Genomic DNA, 21,488 nt, shown 5'->3' with positions numbered 1-21,488 from the left:
TTATCGCCATGGAGACAGCACGGCATTAAGCTTGAGATTACAGTTCAGCTCTGTGGAGACTTCTACAGCAATAAATAAAATACAAGTCAAAGAAAAAACAAGAGCTCCATGGAGAAAATCACGTAACCTGCTTGAAAAGTCGCATAGTGCATCTTTACCATCTTCTACTATCTACTTTATTTACTGTTTTGTATCATTTGTGTTGGCTGATACCTCGGCCAGGTCTCTCTTTAAAAAAAATATTCTGAATCTCCTGGTTAAATGCAAAAAAATAAAAATAAATAAAGGTTGAGTTTTGGAGAACCACTTGAATATTCGCATGTTTTGTGTTGATAAAAATAAAATGGATCGCCCGGTTTAATTCTACGAGAGCAATTTTGTCGACAAAGGAAAAGGACATTTCACTAAGCAGCACACGTAGCAGCAGTAGTAATTGTTTCGCGATGGTAATATGATGGAAATGGCATAGTAAATAAGAGAGTCTAATTATGGTAAATACACGGCAACAACTCCGGGAAACTGAACCCATCTGTCACTGTTTATTTCCTGGTAATAGCCGTCATCATTAGTGTGTATGAAAACTGATTGGACATTGATTTGTGTCTCAGTTAAGTTGAGTTTATTTGCAATTTACGGTATAAAAACACACTGGAAAAAGGAGTTTGAGAATCTTTATATCATTTGTTTATTCTTTTAAAAGCATTTTTTTTAGTCCTGGTTCTGTCTGTATGCGGCACCAAAGTCCGGGATAGCAGTTTACCGAATTTTTGCGCTTATAATCCTCCAACCCCGTCAAAAAACGACTGCACGCCCCACAATTCAGAGCGCCCTGTACACGAATCCGCTCAGCACGACTTCAGTAAACTACAAAGCTGCACCACCCGCAGCGCACGCAAACACACACGGAGCAGACAGCGACCGTGTGGCGAAAAACACCCGCAGCCACACTCATCACTCCACGCCGACGAGGAACGGAACGGAGGAACGAACCGAAAAAGCGAGTGCAATGTGCCGCTTCTAGACACGACTGAACAACTGAGTCACTGCGAACACGCCGACAACCCAGCGAAATCTGAAAAACTGAAAAAATGAATTGTTATCCTTTTTTTCATTTCAGTTTTGGAGACAATTAATGAAGAAAACAGTTGTTTTTTTCATTCTCTTATTTCGGATTCGAGGGGCCCGCAGAGCACAGCATCCATACACACGTTCAAACAGACAAATCAAAACATTAAAAACACATTATTAAATTACACATTAGTTTTCATATTATTACACCATTTCACTCTTAAGATGTTGGCTTCTTGGTTAGACATCTAAGTACTTTATTGACTTATTGTCCAACGTATGAAAGCTGAAACAACATTAATCATAACACTGTTACGATGCTGGCTTCAGTACTACTTAATTTAAAGGGCCCATATTACACCATTTTAATCTGTGTATCATTCGTTCATTCATTTTTCAATATAAAACCAAAAATAAGAAAACCAAAAAATAACAGTTTTCTTCATTATTTGTGTCCAAAACCAAAATGAAAAAACGGATAATGATTCATTTTTACAGTTTTCGATTTTGTGTTTAAATGAAGAATGGAAAAAAACTAATAACGGCCGTTTCACATTTACGTGACTTCCGTGACTGCGATGCCAAACTTTTGCGCTGCATACAGACTGAACCAGGACTAATCCAGGTCCGGGACCACACCGGGACCAGACCGGGACCAGAGCAGAACCAGAGCGGGACCTGAGCTTTGACTCCGAGCCTCCGCAGGGTCCGAGCCTCAGCTTCGAGCTCCAGCCCTGCCATGGGCTCTGAGCCTCCAGTCTGGTCTCGGTCTGGTCTCGGTCTCAGTTCCGCTCTGGTCCCGGTCTGGTCCCGGACCTGGATCAGTCCTGGGTCAGTCCATATGCAGCGCAAAAGTTCAGCATCGCAGTCATGGAAGTCACGTAAACGGGCCGTTATCCGTTTTTTCCATTCTTCATTTAAACACAAAATCGAAAACTGACAAAACGACTCATTATCTGTTTTTTTATTTTGGTTTTGGAGACAAATAATGAAGAAAACAGTTGTTTTTTTGTTTTCTTATTTTTGGTTTTATATTGAAAAACAAATGAACGAATGATACACGGATTCAATTTGTGATCCGTTACAACGTTGTTTCCTCATCACAAATAGACCTGGAGTTGTGTTTTGTTTCATTCCCACATGTTGTTCCACCTTGTGATGTCATGTGGAAAGACATTAACTAACTAACACCTTCACTAGAATCATTTGGATTATTTCAGTCAAGGAATTTACAACAGGTGAAAGGAGCTGTTCACTTGACTGATTCATGACATCACAAGGTGGAACAGAGCATTTTGAGCTTTGGAGATGTAGACAGGGTTTACTCAAACATGTGTGAATGAAACAAAACACAACTCTAGGTAATGTTGTAACATTACGACATGACTGAACGTTCGCGTGAGTCAATTTGGGGTAATATAGTATCTTTAATACAAAAAAAAAAGTTATTCTGGCATTTACACCGATGAGAATCCCTTACGGCACTGCAGTTTAAGATCTCCCTTGGGTGCGAAGTTCATCAAAACAGCAATAAACTTAAGCCAACAAGTAAAACAAGTGCTAAAGCTGAGTTATGACTTCCTTCCCTGACTGCTAAAAGAGAAGATGTTCAACCAGACCTAAAGCACAGAACAGTCTTAAAGGGCCAATATTATGCAAAAATTTACTCCTGTGAGCTTTAAACCAAGTTATAATGTTGTTACCTCCTAAAAACAAACCTTGAGTTGTGTTTTGTTTCATTCATGTTTGAGTAACCCTTTATTATTAGTCTGTCTACAAGCCTCTAAAAGCTCAAAATGCTCTGTTCCACCTTAGTTTTCAAGTACCAGCAACATTTGTTACCGTTAATTCAGCAGAGATTGGTAATTCCTTGTCTCAAGTGGAGGAGTTCAAGTATCTCAGGGTTTTGTTCACGAGTGAGGGAAGGATAGACTGTGAGACTGACAGGCAGATAGGCGCTGTATCGAACTGTTGTGGTGAAGAGGGAGCTGAACTGAAAGGCGAAGCTCTCGATTTACCGCTCAATCTTTGTTCCTCCCCTCACCTATGGTCATGAGCTCTGGGTAATGAGCGAAAGGACAAGCTCGCGGATACAAGCGGTTGAAATGAGTTTCCTTCTCAGGGTGTCTGAGCTCTCCCTTAGAGATAGGGTGAGGAGCTCAGTCACACGTGAGGAGCTCAGAGTAGACCAGCTGAGGTGGCTCGGGCATCTGTTCTGGATGCCTCCTGGGTGCCTTCCTCGTGAGGTGTTCTGGGCATGTCCCACCAGGAGGAGGCCCCAGGAGGACCCAGGACACGCTGGAGGGACTATGTCTCTCAGCTGTCCTGGGAATGCCTTGGGGTCCCACCGGAAGGAACTGGATGAAGAGGAAGTCTGGGAGTCCCTGCTTTGGTGGCACAGTGGCTGAGTGGCTAGCACTCATGCCTCACAGCAAGAAGGTTAGGGTCCGGGTCACCCGGGCCTTTCTGTGTAGAGTTTGCATGTTTCTCCCTGTGTCTGGATGGGTTTCCTGCGGGTGCTCCGGTTTCCCCCATCAACCCAAAACATGCTGCAGGTCTCCAAGAACAGTTGATAGTCAAGGTCAGTTAAATACAATCAATTCAGTCATTGTGTTCTTAGGCAAGACACTTCACCCACATTGCCTTGTATGAAAGTGGTGTGTGTGTGAGTGATGGTGGTGGTCGGAGGGACCGATGGCACCGATTAACATGGCAGCCGCGCTTCTGTCAGTCTGCCCCAGGGCAGCTGTGGCTACAACAGTAGCTTACCATCACCAGGGTATAGAGTGAATGAATAATGCTGAATAATGCTCTGTAAAGCATCTTTGGGGACAGAAAATGTCTGTGAAAAGCACTATATAAATAGGGACTTACTTATACTGCTGCCCCCGTGACTCGGCCCCAGATAAGCGATAGAAAATGGATGGCTGGATGGAGATTGGCAATTCCAGTGCTTAAATCATCCAAATGATTCTAGTGAAGTTGTATGGAGTTTAAAAACATAACAAAGCACTTCCTGTATTACCACAAGACATCACAAGGTGGGACAGAGTGTTAGAGAGCGTCTGAGAGAAGAACTCAGCCTAAACACGCAGGATTTGTGCGTTAAACATGTGTGAATGAAACAAAATGAATTAAATTTATGAGGAAACAACATTATAACAGAGATGAGAAAACAGTGTAATATGAACACTTTAAACACTAACACTGTCTTATATCATTTGTTTAAACAGTAAAGCAATAATAAGAGGCAACTGAACAAACAAAACAAAACTAAATCTGTCATTTTCCATAAACCAGTGCCGGTCCATATGGCGTGTCTTATTTTAGATCATTATGAGTGTCAGATGGCTCTATAAACCCACACACCTGTTAGAAACTTCAAAATTCATTCCTGGGATTTGAACAGACAGATGAAGCCTTGTTCGACAATAATACCAATCTGCTCGTAAGCGTGTATAAATCTGAGTTACCCCTGCATGGATCTGACCTGTAACTTGGCCTGGTGGTGCTCTTTGCTTGTTTCCATGGAGACAGATGAGCTCAAGGCTCTACTGTGGACAATTAAAGGGAAGAAGCATTTCCTTGGTTCATGTGGCATAGTTAGTTACGGCTAACCTTTAAATTAATGACAATAATGACATTTTTTATGTTAACACTGCACTATACTTTTTATTATTCATAACTCATTTTTGATTTTTCGACTAAGAAACAGACTTGATAGTCAATACTGATTCTGACACCACAATGAAAAAAAACAAAAAAAAACACTTCCTTTAGACCTTTGTTTCCCAAAGACTGGGTCGCGCAAGATACATTTTTATTTTTATTTTTTTTTTGAGGTCACCTTCTGCATGTAGGTCTGCAATATACATATACATACATCTCCGCGCATTCCCTGCTCCTCACTTTTTCAGCGCCATCACCTTACCTATTTTCTGTGGGAAACACTGATTACTGTTTTTCCTTGTTTAAAACTTGAATACCATATTTTTTGGACTATAAGGCGCACTCAAAATCCCTTAATTTTCTGCAAAATCGACAGTGCGCCTTATAATCTGGTGCGCCTGATGTATTAATTCTGGTTGTGCTTATTGACCTCGAACCGATTTACACTCATATTCCACTGAGTCGTGTTCTTTAATCCGACAGAATCTAACCACATCAGCGCACAAGGAGCGAGCTGTTTTTTTTATCGCTGATAGTTTATGCAAATTAGCCATGTGGTTTTAAGTTTCTGTAAAACGTAAACAAGTGTGTGCAAAGCTGCTTTAAACACATTATTACTCGATGTATATTTGAGTCCTCCTTGTAGGAAATAAAAACGTCTCAAGTCTCCAGTGTCATCCGTTTGTTTTGCTTAATGCGCCTTATAATCCAGTACACCTTATAGTCCGAACAATACGGTAATACAAATTGTTCAGAGAGACACGATCACTCAGTCAACAATAAAATATTCTCATTATTCTCATGTTCAATTAAGGTCACAAATTTATTTTGTGATTTATGAATAATGTCTATTGACTTGGGTTGTGAAGGTTTGTGACTTTTAAAATATGGGTCCCCAGAAAAAAGACAAAAAAAAGACCGAATTCTCTTTGTTACATTTGTCTATGACTCACTCTTGATGCTTGGCTCGGTCACGTTATACATTAACGCTAATACCAAATCCACAAGCTGCAAAATGAGTAAAAAACAGACGTCTTTGGAAGTATATTTACAAAATACCACAGTTTTGGTGTTGGTCGTATCATTTTATTTTGTCATATTTATCCACCACACGTTAAACGCCTTTCCGTGAAAATATTATCTGACATTAAACCAGTCTGTAGCGCAAAAAAACGTTGGGGACCGCTACTTTAGACAACAGAATGTGATTTTCAACATTAAATCATAGTACTTTCTTTTACATTCCCATGTGGTCTTATATCTGTGTAATCCCTCGGTGGTTCGTGGGCGTATATTAGTCTATGTGCTCTTCTACAGCTCAAGATCGTTCTAAAGCTGATCAGGAAAGCTTCATTTCTGTCCTGTGAATGTGACTTTTTTAGTATCATGAGTCTCTAGAGTTGTGGAAAAAAGTATATATCTCTTGATGATAAATAATTAATCTATTTGCGAAGCCCGATGAGTTTTTGGAATATAGACCACGGTTTATTCTCCAGTCTCTCGCTCTAAAACCTTCAAATCAGGCAAGAAATCTAGGGGTAATAATGGAACTTTAACAGTCACATAAAATCAATAACATCTGCAGCCTTTTACCATCTAAAAAACATAGCAAAATCAAAGGTTTACTGTCTAAATCAGACTTGGAGAAACTTATCCATGCATTTGTCTCCAGTAGGTTAGATACTGTAATGGTCTGTTCACTGGTCTCTCCAAACGAGCTGTGAGACGCTGCAGAACATCCAGAACATCCAGAACATCCAGAACGCTGCAGCTCGGGTCCTTACTCGAACTAGGAAGTACGAGCACATAAGTCCTGTGCTCAGGTCTCTGCACTGGCTCCTGTGCCTCAGAGACTTTAAAGCAGCTCTGCTTGTACAAGTCTCTCCATGGCCGAGCACCAAAGTCCATCTGTGACATGTTAGTGTCATATGAACATCTCACACTCTGAGGAGCTCAGGGACCGGCCTCCTGCTGGTGCCCAGAGTCACGACTAAACAAGGGGAGTCAGAGTTTCAGGTTCATGCAGCTAAAACCTGGAACAGTCTGAACATGTGAGACAGACTCTTCTGTGACGCTGTTTAAATCCAGACTCAAAACATTTCTGTTTAACTGTGCATATAACTGAAAGGTTTTCATTCCGCACTCTTCTCTCTTTTTTAATTTTAATCTTCATGATTATTTATGTTTTGATTTGTTTTTATTATGATTTTAATGTATTTCTTATTCTGTAAAGCACTTTGAATTACTTTGTGTACGAATTGTGCTATACAAATAAACTTGCCTTGCCTTGCCTTGCCTTGCCTATTCTTGTTCCAGCAGATATGGACAGGGCCCTCCTCAGTAATATGTTCCTCCTCCATCTGCCCTCTAATGTTACAAAGCACAAAGTTTATATCCACTGAGATGACTATTTCGAAGTGAGAAGGTGACGACTCCTTCTGAGGTGTGGTCACATGTGCTTGATCTGATTTGGGGCCATATTCACGTGCATTTGTCGCTTCCTGACTAGATTAGCAAACAAAAGGGAACAGAAGTGTTTACATTGAAGAGTCTTTCTAACACTGTCTGTAACTACCAAACCAAATGAGTTTTAGGCTACGTCCACCCGACAACACCCCTGGATTTTTTCTTGTTTGGGCTGAAAAAATTTTGAGTCCACACTAGGGATGGGCATGATTAATGGATTAATCGATAATTGATCATTAAGAATTTCATCGATTACGTTAATTTTAATCGACAAACCGAATGTAGGTTGCTGTGCGTAGTGTGACCAAACAGGGTCCGTACATGTGTCTCTCTGCATCAGAAGGAGCGAGACACAAACATTCGGTCAGTCTGCAGCGTACCGAAGCACAAATGCGTATGTAACGATGATTTGCACAAGAAATTCCACGCTTTCCGTTGCGTTCGGGACAAGTGTGAGTCCATGTGCACAGTGTATAAAGCAAGAACATATGTTTCGGTGTCCAGTGGGAAAAAGTTTTACCAGGTGAGAGTCGCGCAATGTCGATGACGAGTCCCCACCTTCCTCCCCTCGTACAGTGTCCTGGTTTTGACAAATGCAAATCTGGTCACACTAACCTGTATTCCACTGAGTCATGTCTTTTAATCCGACAGAAACTGACCGCATCAGCGACACAAGAGCTGTATTTTTATTTTCACTGAGTTTATGCAAATTAGCCATGTGGTTTTAAGTTTCGTTTCTGTGAGAGTTGCACGAAACTGCATTAAACACATTATAATGTCAAACAGCTGATGTGGCTCTTGAGTCGTTACGGTTTATATGTGGTAAAGTTGAATTTATTTATGCAGATTAGTAGTGCAGATAGTAATAATAATGATGATCATTTTAATATAAAAACGTTAATGATTAATCGATAATCGATTGTTAATTCTTCCGACGATCGATTAAGAAAATTTCATCGAATGCCCGTCCCTAGTCCACACACGTGTTGAATAAATATTAACGTCCACACGACATTGGAGCACTGAGCAAAAAACGATGTAATACATATGCCACACCTGTATGTGGCGCTGTAAACAATAATAATATTTAATAATGCAGATCTCATCACCGTTTTTTAAACTTGAAGGTAATTTAGCCTATTTTAGATGTATCCCAGAAATATAGCCATTTAGTTTTACAAAAGTTGAACATAAGTTTTCATTTTTAGCCATAAATTTGGGATGAGAATCATTAGAATACACCGTTTTCACCCACCCGAAACGCCAGCTCCGTGTGGACGAAAGACCAACACGAATACAAACTTCACCGTTACGACCAAAAACATTGTCGTGTGGACAGGCCCTGAGATGACCAGAGGACATACACTTCAAAGTGAGAAGGTGACGACTCCTCCTAAGGTGTGGCCAGATGTGCTTAATCTGATTTGCCTCCATATTCTGGCATTTGTAACTTCATGACAAGATCAGCAGGCAAATGGGAGCAGAAGAGTTTACATCGAAGAGTCTTTCTAACACTGTCTTTAATTACCAAACCAAATGAGTTTTAGTTACAAGACCAAATGTGTTTCTAAAAGATAAACTAATCACCATTTTAATTTTCCTTTGGGGGTCTGGTTCTGGGTAGAAATCACGTTCATTTACACAAAGACAGATTGAGAGAAATCTTTCCGCAATATAAATTTCCATCACACTAGTTTCGATTCCAGTTTTAGTATGCTACATGGTCACTTTTTATGGTCTTTTTTCCACTTTCAAGGCACTCAAAAGCACATTAAATCAAGAAACAACTCACCCATTCACACACAGAGACTGGGGCGAGGAAGGTTAAGTGTCTTGCCCAAGGACACAACAACTAATAGGCCTGGCAAGATAACAACAACAGGCAAACAACAACAAAAACTTCGAACCGCCAGTGGACAAACACTCTACCTTGATTTTCAGTACTTTTGACTACATATTTAATTTACATCTTAACATGAGTGACTTTCTCAGCAGACTGTACCTTCACCCGCCTCTTCTTCTCTCCGCAGTGTGCGAGTTGTATGCCTTCTGTGGCGCGCTCTTCGGGATCTGCAGTATGATTACGCTGATGGTGATTGCGGTGGACAGGTACGTGGTGATCACCCGCCCCCTGGCCTCTCTGGGGGTCATGTCCAGAAAGAAAGCCCTGCTCATCTGCGCCGTGGCCTGGGTCTACTCCATGGGCTGGAGCCTGCCCCCGTTCTTCGGCTGGAGTGAGTATGAACACCCGAAAAATAAAAGAAAATAAAAGTGTTATTAGTGATGTTGATGCACAGGGGGGTTTATCTTACTGTATAGTCTGGATTTAATGAATAATAATAACACATTTTATTTATAAGCGCTTTGCTGGGCACTCAAGGACATCGTACAAACAACAATTAATCAAGACTCATAATTAAAAACAGACAAACATTTACACATGCACACATTTCACATTAAAAATGGTCAAATGTATAAAAATCAGATGCTAATTGTAAATATTTGAGCAGGTACTGACATGAAAAAGACAGAAATGAACCTTTCCTGAATACATGCATGCTGAATTTAAGACTTACGCAATGCATACTGGGAAGGATCCTCCAAAAAAGTGAGCATCAACCCGCCATGTTTGATTTCCCAGTGGGATGTGTCTATTGTCAAAGCCGATCTTTTCAAGTCTTTTGAACCATATCGCTTTTGTTTCTGGTTCTGACATTGTCATATTTTAGTTTTGGGATTCGGACATCGTAATTGTGTGGTTGTTGGATGTCCTGAGAGCAGAAAACAGCTCGAGAAATGGGCTTCGGAAGTTTGCGAACTCCATAACCGCAAAAGGGAATCAGATCTGTGTGACTGCAAACCTCCGATCAAACTGTTTCCCTTCCCACCGAACTGAAAAATAGTGGAAGGCGAAGGCGATGGGCAGGATTGATCCACAGGAAGGACGAAAAAGGAAACATTTGACTGACTGAGAAATCATCCCATGTTTGCAGGGAACATTTTGTATGTGGAGCGCCGTGAAAGCTAAATCCTGATCCATCGCTCAACCTTGGTTACAAATTTAAAAAGTCAACGACAAAGTGAAAGGAACCAGCAGTTCGCCAAGAAACATCTTCCACTGCAAAGCGACCGAGACGTGATGCTGCTGTAAAACCACAAGAACAAGAAAGTGCGAGCTCAGCCTGTTAGTCTTCTGTACCTCTCATTTAACAAACAAGATTTTGCTTTGATGGCGCTACACATACAAAATGTTTGCTTTTTTCTATTCCGTTGGGAAGGGAAACAGTTTGAACGGAGGTTTGCAGTCACACAGATCTGATTCCCTTTTGCATTTATGGAGTTCGTAAACTTCCGAAGCCCATTTCTCGAGCTGTTTTCCGCTGTTAGGATCCAACAACCACACAATTATGATGTCCGAATCCTAAAACTAAAATATGACAATATCAGAAGCAGAAACAAAAGTGATATGGTTCAAAAGACCTGAAAAGGCTTTGACAATAGACGCATCCCACTGGAAAATCAAACATGGAAGTTTGATGCTCACTTTTTCGGAGAATCCTTCCCAGTATGCATTGCACGATGACCGGACGTCCAAAATTCGGGACGCATGTATAGCTTTACAATCATCTTGAGCTGCATAAGTATATAGGTGTAAGAGCGCATAGACTAGTATACACCCATGGACTATTGAGAGAGTACACAGATATGAGACCACATGGAAATATAAAAGAAAGTACTGGGAACTATTTTAGGTTTTTCACGTTTTTAAGATCAGGTAGAGCACATTTAAGGTTAGGCAAGTAGTATCTATGGTGCTTAATTCAAAATTCAATTAAATTCAAGTTAATTTATATGGCACATTTAACCCCTTAAAGGTTGTATGAAGGATTTTTTTTTGTTTCAAGTTGTCAGTGATAGATTATAGAGGTGCAGTAGCCTTGTAATTATGATGACCAAAAAAAAAGAGAATAAAAATTCATCAACTCTGGACGTGGTGGGGCTAAACATTTGCCAATAGATAACGACACTGCCTCGTTATCTGTTAGCTGACAGGCTGTCAATCAATCTCCCTACGTTTCTAGTGTAACTGACTTGCCTGCGCCGCCGGTACGTGGTTTACGTACGACTGTCACGCAGTCCACAGATGCAAGACGCACAGACGCTGTTTACTCCACCAACGCAACAGTTCTTAGCGGCTTTTTTTGACCTATATCTTCCTCGCAGTTTGCACAAAGTTTGTTGCAATGGCGACAAGAATCCAGGAGCAGTTAGCCGCAAAAGAAAGTCCGTTTTTGAGGTCGCTGAAAGAAGAAGACAAGGGGAAAAGCAGCGAAGCCAAACTAAGGTGATTCTTGAAGATTCATTCCAGCGATGGCGCAACTGAAGCAGACGCAGGGTCTAAAGACTGACGCACTGGTCCACAAATTACTCCTGGACAGGTCAAACTTCTGCTTATTATGAAAACGTACTTTATTTCCAAGAGCTAGTCAAACGTTTTTCAGGACATGAAAGCGATATCCTATGTCTGAAAACGTCAATTTTCAAGGCAAAGAAAGAGTTCCGCTTGCTGCTGCGTGTTGTAGCTAGTTCATTCGCACTGAATCTCCGCGCAACCTTCTCTGCACCCCTTTCCTGCTCCTGTCCCCGCTGCCCGTTCCGCTCTTCCCCCTGCTCCTCACTTCTCCGGGCACGGAATCTCCGCTCCCCTCTCCTCTCTCCTCTCTCCTCTCCTCTCTCCTGCTCCGCTTTCTCCCTGCTCCTCACTTCTCGTCCGCGCACGAAATGTCCGCACACCCGCTCCCCCGCTCCTCACTTCTCCGTCTTGCCTAACCAACACTGTAGTTAGTTGTTTACAAGTCATGTGCAGCACCGGCTGTAAACAAACCTGTTTCTGGCGTAAGGAGGAGGCAGGAGGAGGCGTTTCTACGTAGGAGCTGTAAGGGGAGGGGGGGTTTCACGCATGCGCAACATTTGAAAAAGGACAAACAGTCGCTGGATTTCTCGTTCCTTGGAAAATCCTCTATACAACCTTTAACGCCGACCGTCACAAATATGCAACAAACCGTTTGGATCAAGATATAAGCCGAGACAGCGGCTGCATTTAGTGCATATGCAGGATCTTCCTAGGAACCTCTGGCAAGAACTTGTTTCTAGTTGTCACAAATTTGGAACATACCAAAATTTCTATTTATTTTCTTTGCTATAGTCAAATGAATAATCTCAATTTCATTTACCATCTACTTAAAAGCACACATAAACACACTTAAATTTATATAGATGTATATTAAAAAAAGTGTAATATACATCTATATAAATTCATTTAATGGGTTAAAATAACTTCAGCTGACCAAGGTGCTTCACATAAAAGTCAACAAAAACAGAAAAAAACGATATAAAGATGTGAAAACTACAATAAAATGCCAAGATATCCTGTCTATTTATTTTATTTTATTATTATTATATGTTATTTTATTGGAATGCCTCTTGAGATATGTTTTCGAGGGGGTCCAAAAAACACAAAATATTAGTAATACATGATACAATACAATAGACAGAACACAAAACTTACAGGTTAACATTACAAAAGACAAATTTACTCCCCTCTGCAACAAGTACCTGATTAAAAGAAAATTTAAAAAAAGATTGTATACTTTATATAACAATGATATAAACAAATGGAAAATAAGAATAGAACCAAATTTTAAAAAACAAACAAACAAAAAAAGGAAGTTTTAAGATGTGAAAACAAAGATGATTTAAATGTCAGGGAGAACAGGTGAGTTTTCAGTCTAGTCTTAAACTGAATTACAGACTCAGAGGATCTGGCAGGAAGAGAAAGGCTTAAAAGTTAAAGTTAGGTTTGGTCTGAATACTGTAAATACTGTAAAGAGTTGACTTATAAAATTTACCAAAATGAACTAAATCCACATCATACATTTCTTCATCATTAAAACTAAACTCTAGATCTTTTGCATTAACATGATTGCGATGGTAGTTAACAGCTCCTTGGGGGGTTTGGAGTTTTACTACCACAACAACTTTAAGACAACAAGTGCTCAAACTGACTTACGACTTCCTTTACTCTGGTGTGTGAAGAGGAGAGACGCTTCCTCAGAAAAGTTTGCAGAGCGCCGTGTTCACGAAGTTTGAGATCTTGAATTTATTATGTTTGTTTTTGCAAATAGCTGCGTCAGGGTGAGAGCAGCTGTAAGCCCTCTATTATCCAGATCAATAGTTTTGTCAATACGGACTCAGTATTTCACTCAGAAGTTTAGGAATACTTAAAGGGGCACTGTGGAACTTCTAAGGTGAACGGTCTGTTTCTTGCTTGTCTCCATGAAGATGTTATAATTTTTTGCCTGGAATGTTCCACAGTAGGGCATTAAATAGGGATATCCAAATCTCTCTATACGATATTTTCACATTATGCATCTCACCGTATGATATTTACTGCGATATTTTGCGCAAGTTAACAAAATTCTGAATATGCTACTTTTCTTTCGTCATAATCCAAATAATTAAGATTTAAAAGTGCTTAATAACAGTTGTTTTATCATGTAAATTGGACTTAGCCCGATTCATCAGCCGGTTTCACTTCGTGGAAACCATCTGACCTCGCAGCATTAGGATTCGTTCGCTCGACAGTAGGCGGGTACTTTTTTTATTTAACCAATCGCTGCTATTTGGTCGTGATGTATGTAATCCACCAAATCCCGTAGGAAAAAGGGCAATTAACGTTTTTCCCCTTGATAAAATTCACCAAACATTCTTATATTTGTTCCAGCTTTAAATCCTCGATCTCGTGAATCGTTACCAACACAGAATGTCTGTCTTCGTCCACATCCATCTCGACCGCTTTGTTTACTGTTGTGCTTTGCCACAAAACGGACCCAGACAGATGCTTGACTTTGACGTCATGGCTTCACAGCTCTTCACTGATTGGCTGGTGTGCAGTTTTTGCAAACTGTCTAGTGTATTCCGATTCCTGACCTAGTCGCTGGAGAGAAATGAAATTGAGCGGAGGCACTAGGTGGCTCCAGCTTGGCTAGATTGGACGAAAACAGAGTAAAGAATCATGGTCTATGTAGTTCTGTCTGTAATTAAACTCTTGCTGCACCACAACAATGAATTTAAGCAAAGAACGTTATAATTAAATATATTGTGATGGCCCACGATATTATTGTGAGACTTCTGACAATACGATATCACGATATTTTGGTTATTGTTACATCCCTAGCATTAAACATATCTCCCTTGCATTTGTTCAATTACAAGTGTTTTAAAGCTCAAAAACACCTTCACAAACGTGAATTCCTACCATGTGCAGGCTTGTGGAGCTGTTTAAGGGTGCACTGTGTAACTTTCTGGTTCGGGGTCCATCACCTGCTTGTTTCCATAAATTTGTCTTTGTTTTGCCTGGAATGTTCCACAGTATGACATTAAGCAGCTCTACTGTACCTTACAGTTATTCAATTATAGGTGGTTTTATAGCTGAAAAACACTGACAAAAACAGGCGTGTGAATCATTACAATCAGAATTGAAAGAATTCAAATTTAAAAAGTGCTTCAAGTCTTTTCAAGTCACAGACCTCAAGTCCGATTCAAGTCCCAAGTCATTGATCTTCAAGTCCAAATCGAGTCCCAAGTCTTAGTCCATTTTATCTAGTCAAGTGCTCGTCAAGTGCTCGTCGTAAAAATAGTGACTCAAGTCACGACTTGCACGTCCTCACCTCTGCTTCAGTGTGAATCATTACTGCCATATTCCAAAGAAATTAGATTTAAAAGTGCTTAATAACAGTTATTTTACTATGTAGTAATTTAAGTAATGGATCATGGCCTGTGCAGTTCCCTCTTTTTTAATAGATTTAAGTGAAAAACCTTGCAATTCGATATATTGTGATGGACCACAGTATTATTGTGAGATGTTCTGACAATACGATATCAAGATATTTCAGTAATTTTTACACCCCCGGTCATTTTTCTAGGTATTTTAGAGCTATAAAACCACCTGTAATTGAATAGACATAAGGTAGAACTGTTTAATGTCATACTGTGTAACATTCCAGACCAAGCAATAACATCACCATGGAGAAAAGTATTTGACGGACCCTTCCCCAGACAAGTTACTGTGGTTTCCGTCTCCCTCTGCTGACGAGTCCAGACCTTCTCCAAGTCCGTGTTGTAAAATTAAGAATGGATCCTTTGTCTCGACAGGCGCGTACGTTCCAGAGGGGCTGATGACTTCCTGCTCGTGGGACTACATGACCTTCACGCCTCTGGTCCGCTCTTACACCATGCTCCTCTTCACCTTCGTCTTCTTCATCCCTCTGGGCATCATCATCTTCTGCTACTTCTGCATCTTCAGGGCCATACGACACACTACCAGGTCAGTTACGGCGCAAAATACGTCTCAAATTATGTAACTTTTCTGGTAGAGGAATTGTAAGCTTTGTGGAATTTTATTTTTTATTTTCTAAAGGTGACCAAGCGTATATAATAATTACAAATAAACTTATCCGTACATGTTTTCATAATACCACATCCATATGTATAGTTTTCTTTCTCACAATATTTTTATTTTTTTATTAATTCTTATCTTTCCTTTTTTATGATCATATTAATGTATCAGATTTTATATTATTGATTTAATTTCCATTATTTAAAATTACTATGTTACAATATTTTGTTGTACTATTTATTTAGCAATTTTATATTATTAACTTGAATTTCATTATTTTGAATTACTTCATAATATATATATTTTTTTAAATTCCTGACCAACATTTTGCGGGATTATATAGGCCAAATAAAATACAAAGTACAATAAGCAACAAAAAACAGAGTTCCAGCTTACCATGACAGAACCTAAATGTAAAAAAATTAAAATTAATAAATAATAAATACATAAATAAATGAATAAATAAATAAAAAAGAAAAACACTATAATAAAACTATGAAAATAAAATAAAATTAAGTAAATATCATAATAATAATAATAAAAATAAACACAGAAAATGAATAACATCCTTACTGTCGCCATCACTTTCATTATTATCATTATTGTCATCATTATTATTCTCAACGACAATAGTAAGAGGGTTTGCAATCTGCCTGTCACCATGGAGATGTTATTTCTTTGCCATAATTGTTCCACAGTAGAGCAGGAAACCTCATGGAGATAATTAGGTGACACAGTCGAGCTAAGTTACGAGTCAGATCGGTGGAGAACCAAGCCCCGCTCACTGTGAGAAAGCATGTTTACTGGAGCAGTAGCAATCCAAAATGAAATAAATGCAAGATAAATAAGTGTAATGCTATACTGTGGAACATTCCAGGAAAAACCAATATCATCTCCATGGATTCAAGCCCACAGACAAAATGTTACACAGTGCACCTTAAAAGTTTAAATCTAAAATGCCGATCTCTGATCTGAATAGTCACGACCTAAACCTCAGCGCATGAACCTCAAAAATGAAGAAAGAAGTTTATTAAAATGTTTTATCATTTACACATTTTGAACAACACATAAAAAACAAACTAACAATTCTACTGTCATATAAAACACCATTGCAAACATATTACAAAATGGTCTATTCAAATGAAAGTATTTTAAGTGATAAATTTTGATGATTTTTTTTTTTTTTTTTTACTTTTCTAAACGTAGGATTCAAATCTGCACTATGTAACCTTTTCTGTTGCAGTGTTCACCACCTGCTTGTCACCCTGGAGATGTTCCCAGTGTTGGGAAGGTTACTTTTAAAATGTATTCCCCTACAGATTACTGATTACATAACCCAAAATGTAGTTTGTAACGTAATCCATTAAATTACTTTAGGTGAGTAACGTAATCTGAATACTTTGGATTACTTGATATTGTCATGCTTTTTAAAACTACATGAATGTAGCAACCACATCCTGAAAATTCGTGTTTGTTGTCTTCAAATTGTCTGTTGAGTCCAAGTCTCCATGAACAGACTTTTGCTTACTGTCCTTTTAGTCCTGGATTAGTTCTGGTTAAATCCTGATTTAGACCTGGTTAAGTCCTGGTTTAGTCCTAGTTTTAGCATTTGTTTAGACCTGGTTTTAGTCCTGGTTTAGACCTGGTTTAGTCCTGGTTTAGTCCTGGTTTAGGCCAAAATGTGAAAACAGGAAAATACCGCCGTGTAATCCATTTATTTCAACAAAGTAACTGTAATCCAATTACCACTCACTGAAACAGTAACTGTAACTGAATACAGTTACTCATAATTTGTACTCTGATTACGTAACTCCGGTACATGTAATCTGTTACTCCCCAACACTGGATGTTCCACACTATGGCATTACATTTATTCTAGGGATGCAACCATATGGTTTTTACATATCTCGATATACAGGCCACGATATCGATTATATTTCGATACATAAAAAAACATTTAAAAAAACGAGTATAATATAATATAATAGTTTTGGTTCATTGATTTACAGCTCAGAATTTGTATTCAGTGAAAATAAGAAGAGAGTTTTCTCAGGCTGTTTTATATTTTATAATGTCGTCAGTCTCCTCTTAATATAGACTGAAGGGGAGTTACACTATCAGACTTTTCCTACTTTGATGATGATTTGATGATTTCTTTTCCTCATGAGTCCTCTCAGTAAGTGCACACGACTGTGTCAGCGCTGCTCTGCCTCGTCTCCATCAGAAACAGTACGTAGCTCCTCCCACACTGCCCCCTACAGTCTGTGACACACTGCGCTTTCCCATTCTCTTTCCGGACACTAAAACTACGTCATATTACACAGAAATGTCTCAACGGACCATTTTCTGACTAAAACTTATGAGACAGAGTCTGAGAAAAAGGTTGTGTATATCACGAGTCACATGCATGAAGTGAAAATCAATTCTAAAGTATTTAAAAGTTATTATCTTTGTCATTTCTGGGTCAATCAACGTAAAATAAAAAGTGACTGAAAGATAAAACCCTCCTCTGTTAGAATATTTCAGCTGTAAGTCCATATGGAGCTGTTTTCTGCTGCATCTGAGGAGGACGCCGCGATAACTGTTTTCCTTTTGGACCAAAATAAATGACAACACAGACAGAGCGCATATGGAGGGACACGTGCATATCGACTCGTGTATCGAACGAACACGTGTAACGAATCATGAGACCAACATCGAACAAGTATCGTTGCATCCCTAATTTATTGCATTAAATTTCCAGTGAGACAAGCAGGTTAAGTTGCGGGACTGATCTGCGGGGAGAAGAGCTCGTTCAAAATAATGCACGCTTCTTTCTTTTTTTAATGCGTTTATTTAAATTCTGTGACAAAAAACACAGAACGGGACAAGGTGAGAGTCGAGGCGTGACTAAAAAGGACTAAAAAGGACTTCAGAGGACTTGTATGTGGTGACAGTGATGTGAGAATTGGCAGAGAAGAGGCTGCTGTCCTTTTGATGAAGGGTCTGGCTCCACACTGATTTACACAGTCCAGCTCAGAGTGGACACTAAACCAGCCTCTGTGAGTGACATACAAAACAACACGGTCCCCTCTGTAGACCTAGACTAGTTTTCCCTTATTTTGGGCAGACAATAATACGGCAACACTTTATAATAACTACACCTTATTTAGCCTTAATAAAGCATGAACAAAGACTTAATTAATAATGATTCAGGCTTAGTAACTACTTAATTACTACCTGAATTAGCACTTAAAGGTTGTATGGAGGATTTTTTTTTGTTTCAAACTGTCAGTGAAAGATTAAAATACCATAACAGAGACGCAGCAGCTTTGTAATTATGAGGACCAAAAAAAAAAGAACGAAAATCTATCAACTGTGGACGTGTTGAGGCCAGATAAACATCAGCCAATAGAAAACGAGGCTCCCTCATTTTCTATTGGCTGTTGGGTTGTCAATCAAACTCCCTAGTATAACTGACTCGTCGGGGATTACGTGGTTTACGCAGCGGTTCTTAGAGGCTTTTTCGAACTGTCGCTTCCTCGCATTTCGCACAAAGTTTGTCGCGACGGCGGACGAGAATCCACGACCGGTTCGCTGCAAAAGAAAGTCCGTTTTTGAGGTCGCTGAAAGAAGAAGAGAAGAGGAAAAGGAGCAAAACCAAACTGAGGTGATTCTTGGAGATCTCGTCCAGCGATGGCGCGACCGAAGCAGACGAAGGGTCTAAAAACTGATGCGTTAGTCGCTGAATTACTTCGAGACAGGTCACTTCAACAGTAATTCTGAATGCGCACAAGGACTGTCGCTGTATTTCTCTTCCCTTAAAAAAATCCTCTATACAACCTTTAACTTGCACTTAATTCGCCTGTGCTGTAAATAGTTACTCAACACTTCTTAATTACTCATGAACTAACCATTTGCATGTTTATAAATGCATATTTAAGTGCACGTTTGAGCATTTATTAATGATTAGTAAACCAAGAGAGAATGATTTACTAATAATGCAATGCAATGATAATTCAGGCAGCTGTTATCTGTTAGCAGTGTTGGGAAGGTGACTTTTAAAATGTAATCCCCTACAGATTACAGATTACATACCCCAAAATGTAGTTTGTAACGGAATCCATTAATTTACTTAAAGTGAGTAACGTAATCTGAATACTTTGGATTACTTGATTTGCTGTAGAGAAGCAAAGACTAGAATATCGTAAGATAAGATGTTTTATCTGCTAAAAGAAAATAAAAAGGCCAGACTTTACTGAACCGTATTAAAATTATTACTGATAAGACGAAGAGACACGTCCACGCAGCATGGTTTAATCCTGTTAAATCCTGTTTTAGTCCTGGTTTAGTCCTGTTTTACACATGGTTTAGACCTGGTTTTAGTCCTGGTTTAGGCCTGGTTTAGATCTGGTTTAGACCTGGTTTAGACTTGGTTTAGTCCTGGTTTAGTCCTGGTTTAGCCTGGTTTAGACCTGGTTTTAGTCCTGGTTTAGACCTGTTTAGACCTGGTTTAGTTTAGACCTGGTTTAGTCCTGAGTTTAGACCTGTTAGACCTGGTTTTAGTCCTGGTTTAGTCCTGGTTTAGACCTGGTTTAGATCTAGTTTAGATCTAGTTTAGACCTAGTTTTAGTCCTGGTTTAGACCTGGTTTTAGTCCTGGTTTAGACCTGGTTTAGACCTGGTTTAGACAGATCTAGTTTAGATCTAGTTTAGACCTAGTTTTAGTCCTGGTTTAGACCTGGTTTAGACATAGTTAAGATCTAGTTTAGACCTGGTTTAGTTTCCAGCAATGAGTGGAATTACCCAAAAAAAAAAAAAAAAAAAAAAAAAAAAAAAAAGGGATATAGCCCAAAATGTGAAAACAGGAAAATACCGCCTCAACAAAGTAACTGTAATCCAATTACCACTCACTGAAACAGTAACTGTAACTGAATACAGTTACTCATAATTTGTACTCTGATTACGTAACTCCGGTACATGTAATCTGTTACTCCCCAACACTGTCTGTTAAGTCTTTTTGAGAGTTTTTCTAAAGTGAAGACTAATTATGTTTATTAAGCATTTGTTAAGGTTGGTCAAACTCCAGAGAAACAATAATGCATTACTAGTAAATCATTCTCTCATGGCTTACTAATCATTAATAAATGCTCAAATTTGTACTTAAATATACATTTACAACTGCACACACAAATGGTTAGTTCATGAATAATTAAGTAACAAATACTTATGAGTAACTATTTACAGCACAGGCGAATTAAGTACAAATTAAGTGCTAATTCAGGTACTAATTAAGTAGTTACTAAGCATGAATCATTAATATTAATCTTTGTTCATGCTTTATTAAGGCTAAATAAGGTGTAGTTATTATAAAGTGTTACCAATAATACTGCATTTTCTCCCTTGTCTCCATGGAGATGTGAGTGATTTAGCTGTAGTTCCACGTTACGGCATTAAACGTACCTTATTGGATTCATTCACTTAAATTAAATTACTTGCCTTTACTGTGAGTGGGCTCGCGTTTGTAACTTCGCTTAATGGCCTCGCCTGCTTGTCGCCGAAAGCTGGGTTTAATGCCATACTGTGGAACATAAAGCAATAATATATCCATGGAGACAAGCAGGTGGCGGACTCTCTACTGTTAAAGTTACACAGTGCATCTTTAAAAGCCTTAAAACACCACATTTATGACAGGTTAAAGAGCCTGTATTGCGCAATTTTCTGATCTATGTTAGTTTTCTCATCAAAAACACACCTGGAGTTCTGTTTTGTTTCATTCACACAGCGGCAAAGGAGAAATTCTTCTTTTCTTCCCTCAAACTTTATTTAATAACCATTTCCAAATATCA

The 21,488-nt window shown here is 39.1% G+C and overlaps 1 protein-coding gene across 1 annotated transcript in view; it reads left to right on the top strand.

Moving 5' to 3' along the window:
- LOC110159514 (melanopsin-A-like) overlaps positions 1-21,488 on the top strand; it is a 170,616-nt gene that overhangs the window by 94,638 nt on the left and 54,490 nt on the right. Inside the window, exons 4-5 of the mRNA XM_055150565.1 lie at positions 9,234-9,437; positions 15,418-15,589. Coding sequence (XP_055006540.1) covers positions 9,234-9,437; positions 15,418-15,589 — 376 coding nt within the window. The remainder of the gene's footprint in view (positions 1-9,233; positions 9,438-15,417; positions 15,590-21,488) is intronic.

Source organism: Boleophthalmus pectinirostris, unplaced genomic scaffold (genome assembly GCF_026225935.1).
Source record: "Boleophthalmus pectinirostris isolate CB_2022bp ecotype Guang Dong unplaced genomic scaffold, ASM2622593v1 HiC_scaffold_14, whole genome shotgun sequence".
Taxonomy (NCBI): domain Eukaryota; kingdom Metazoa; phylum Chordata; class Actinopteri; order Gobiiformes; family Gobiidae; genus Boleophthalmus; species Boleophthalmus pectinirostris.
The sequence above is the reverse complement of the archived record's forward strand: the minus strand, read 5'-3'. Positions and strand labels throughout refer to the sequence as shown.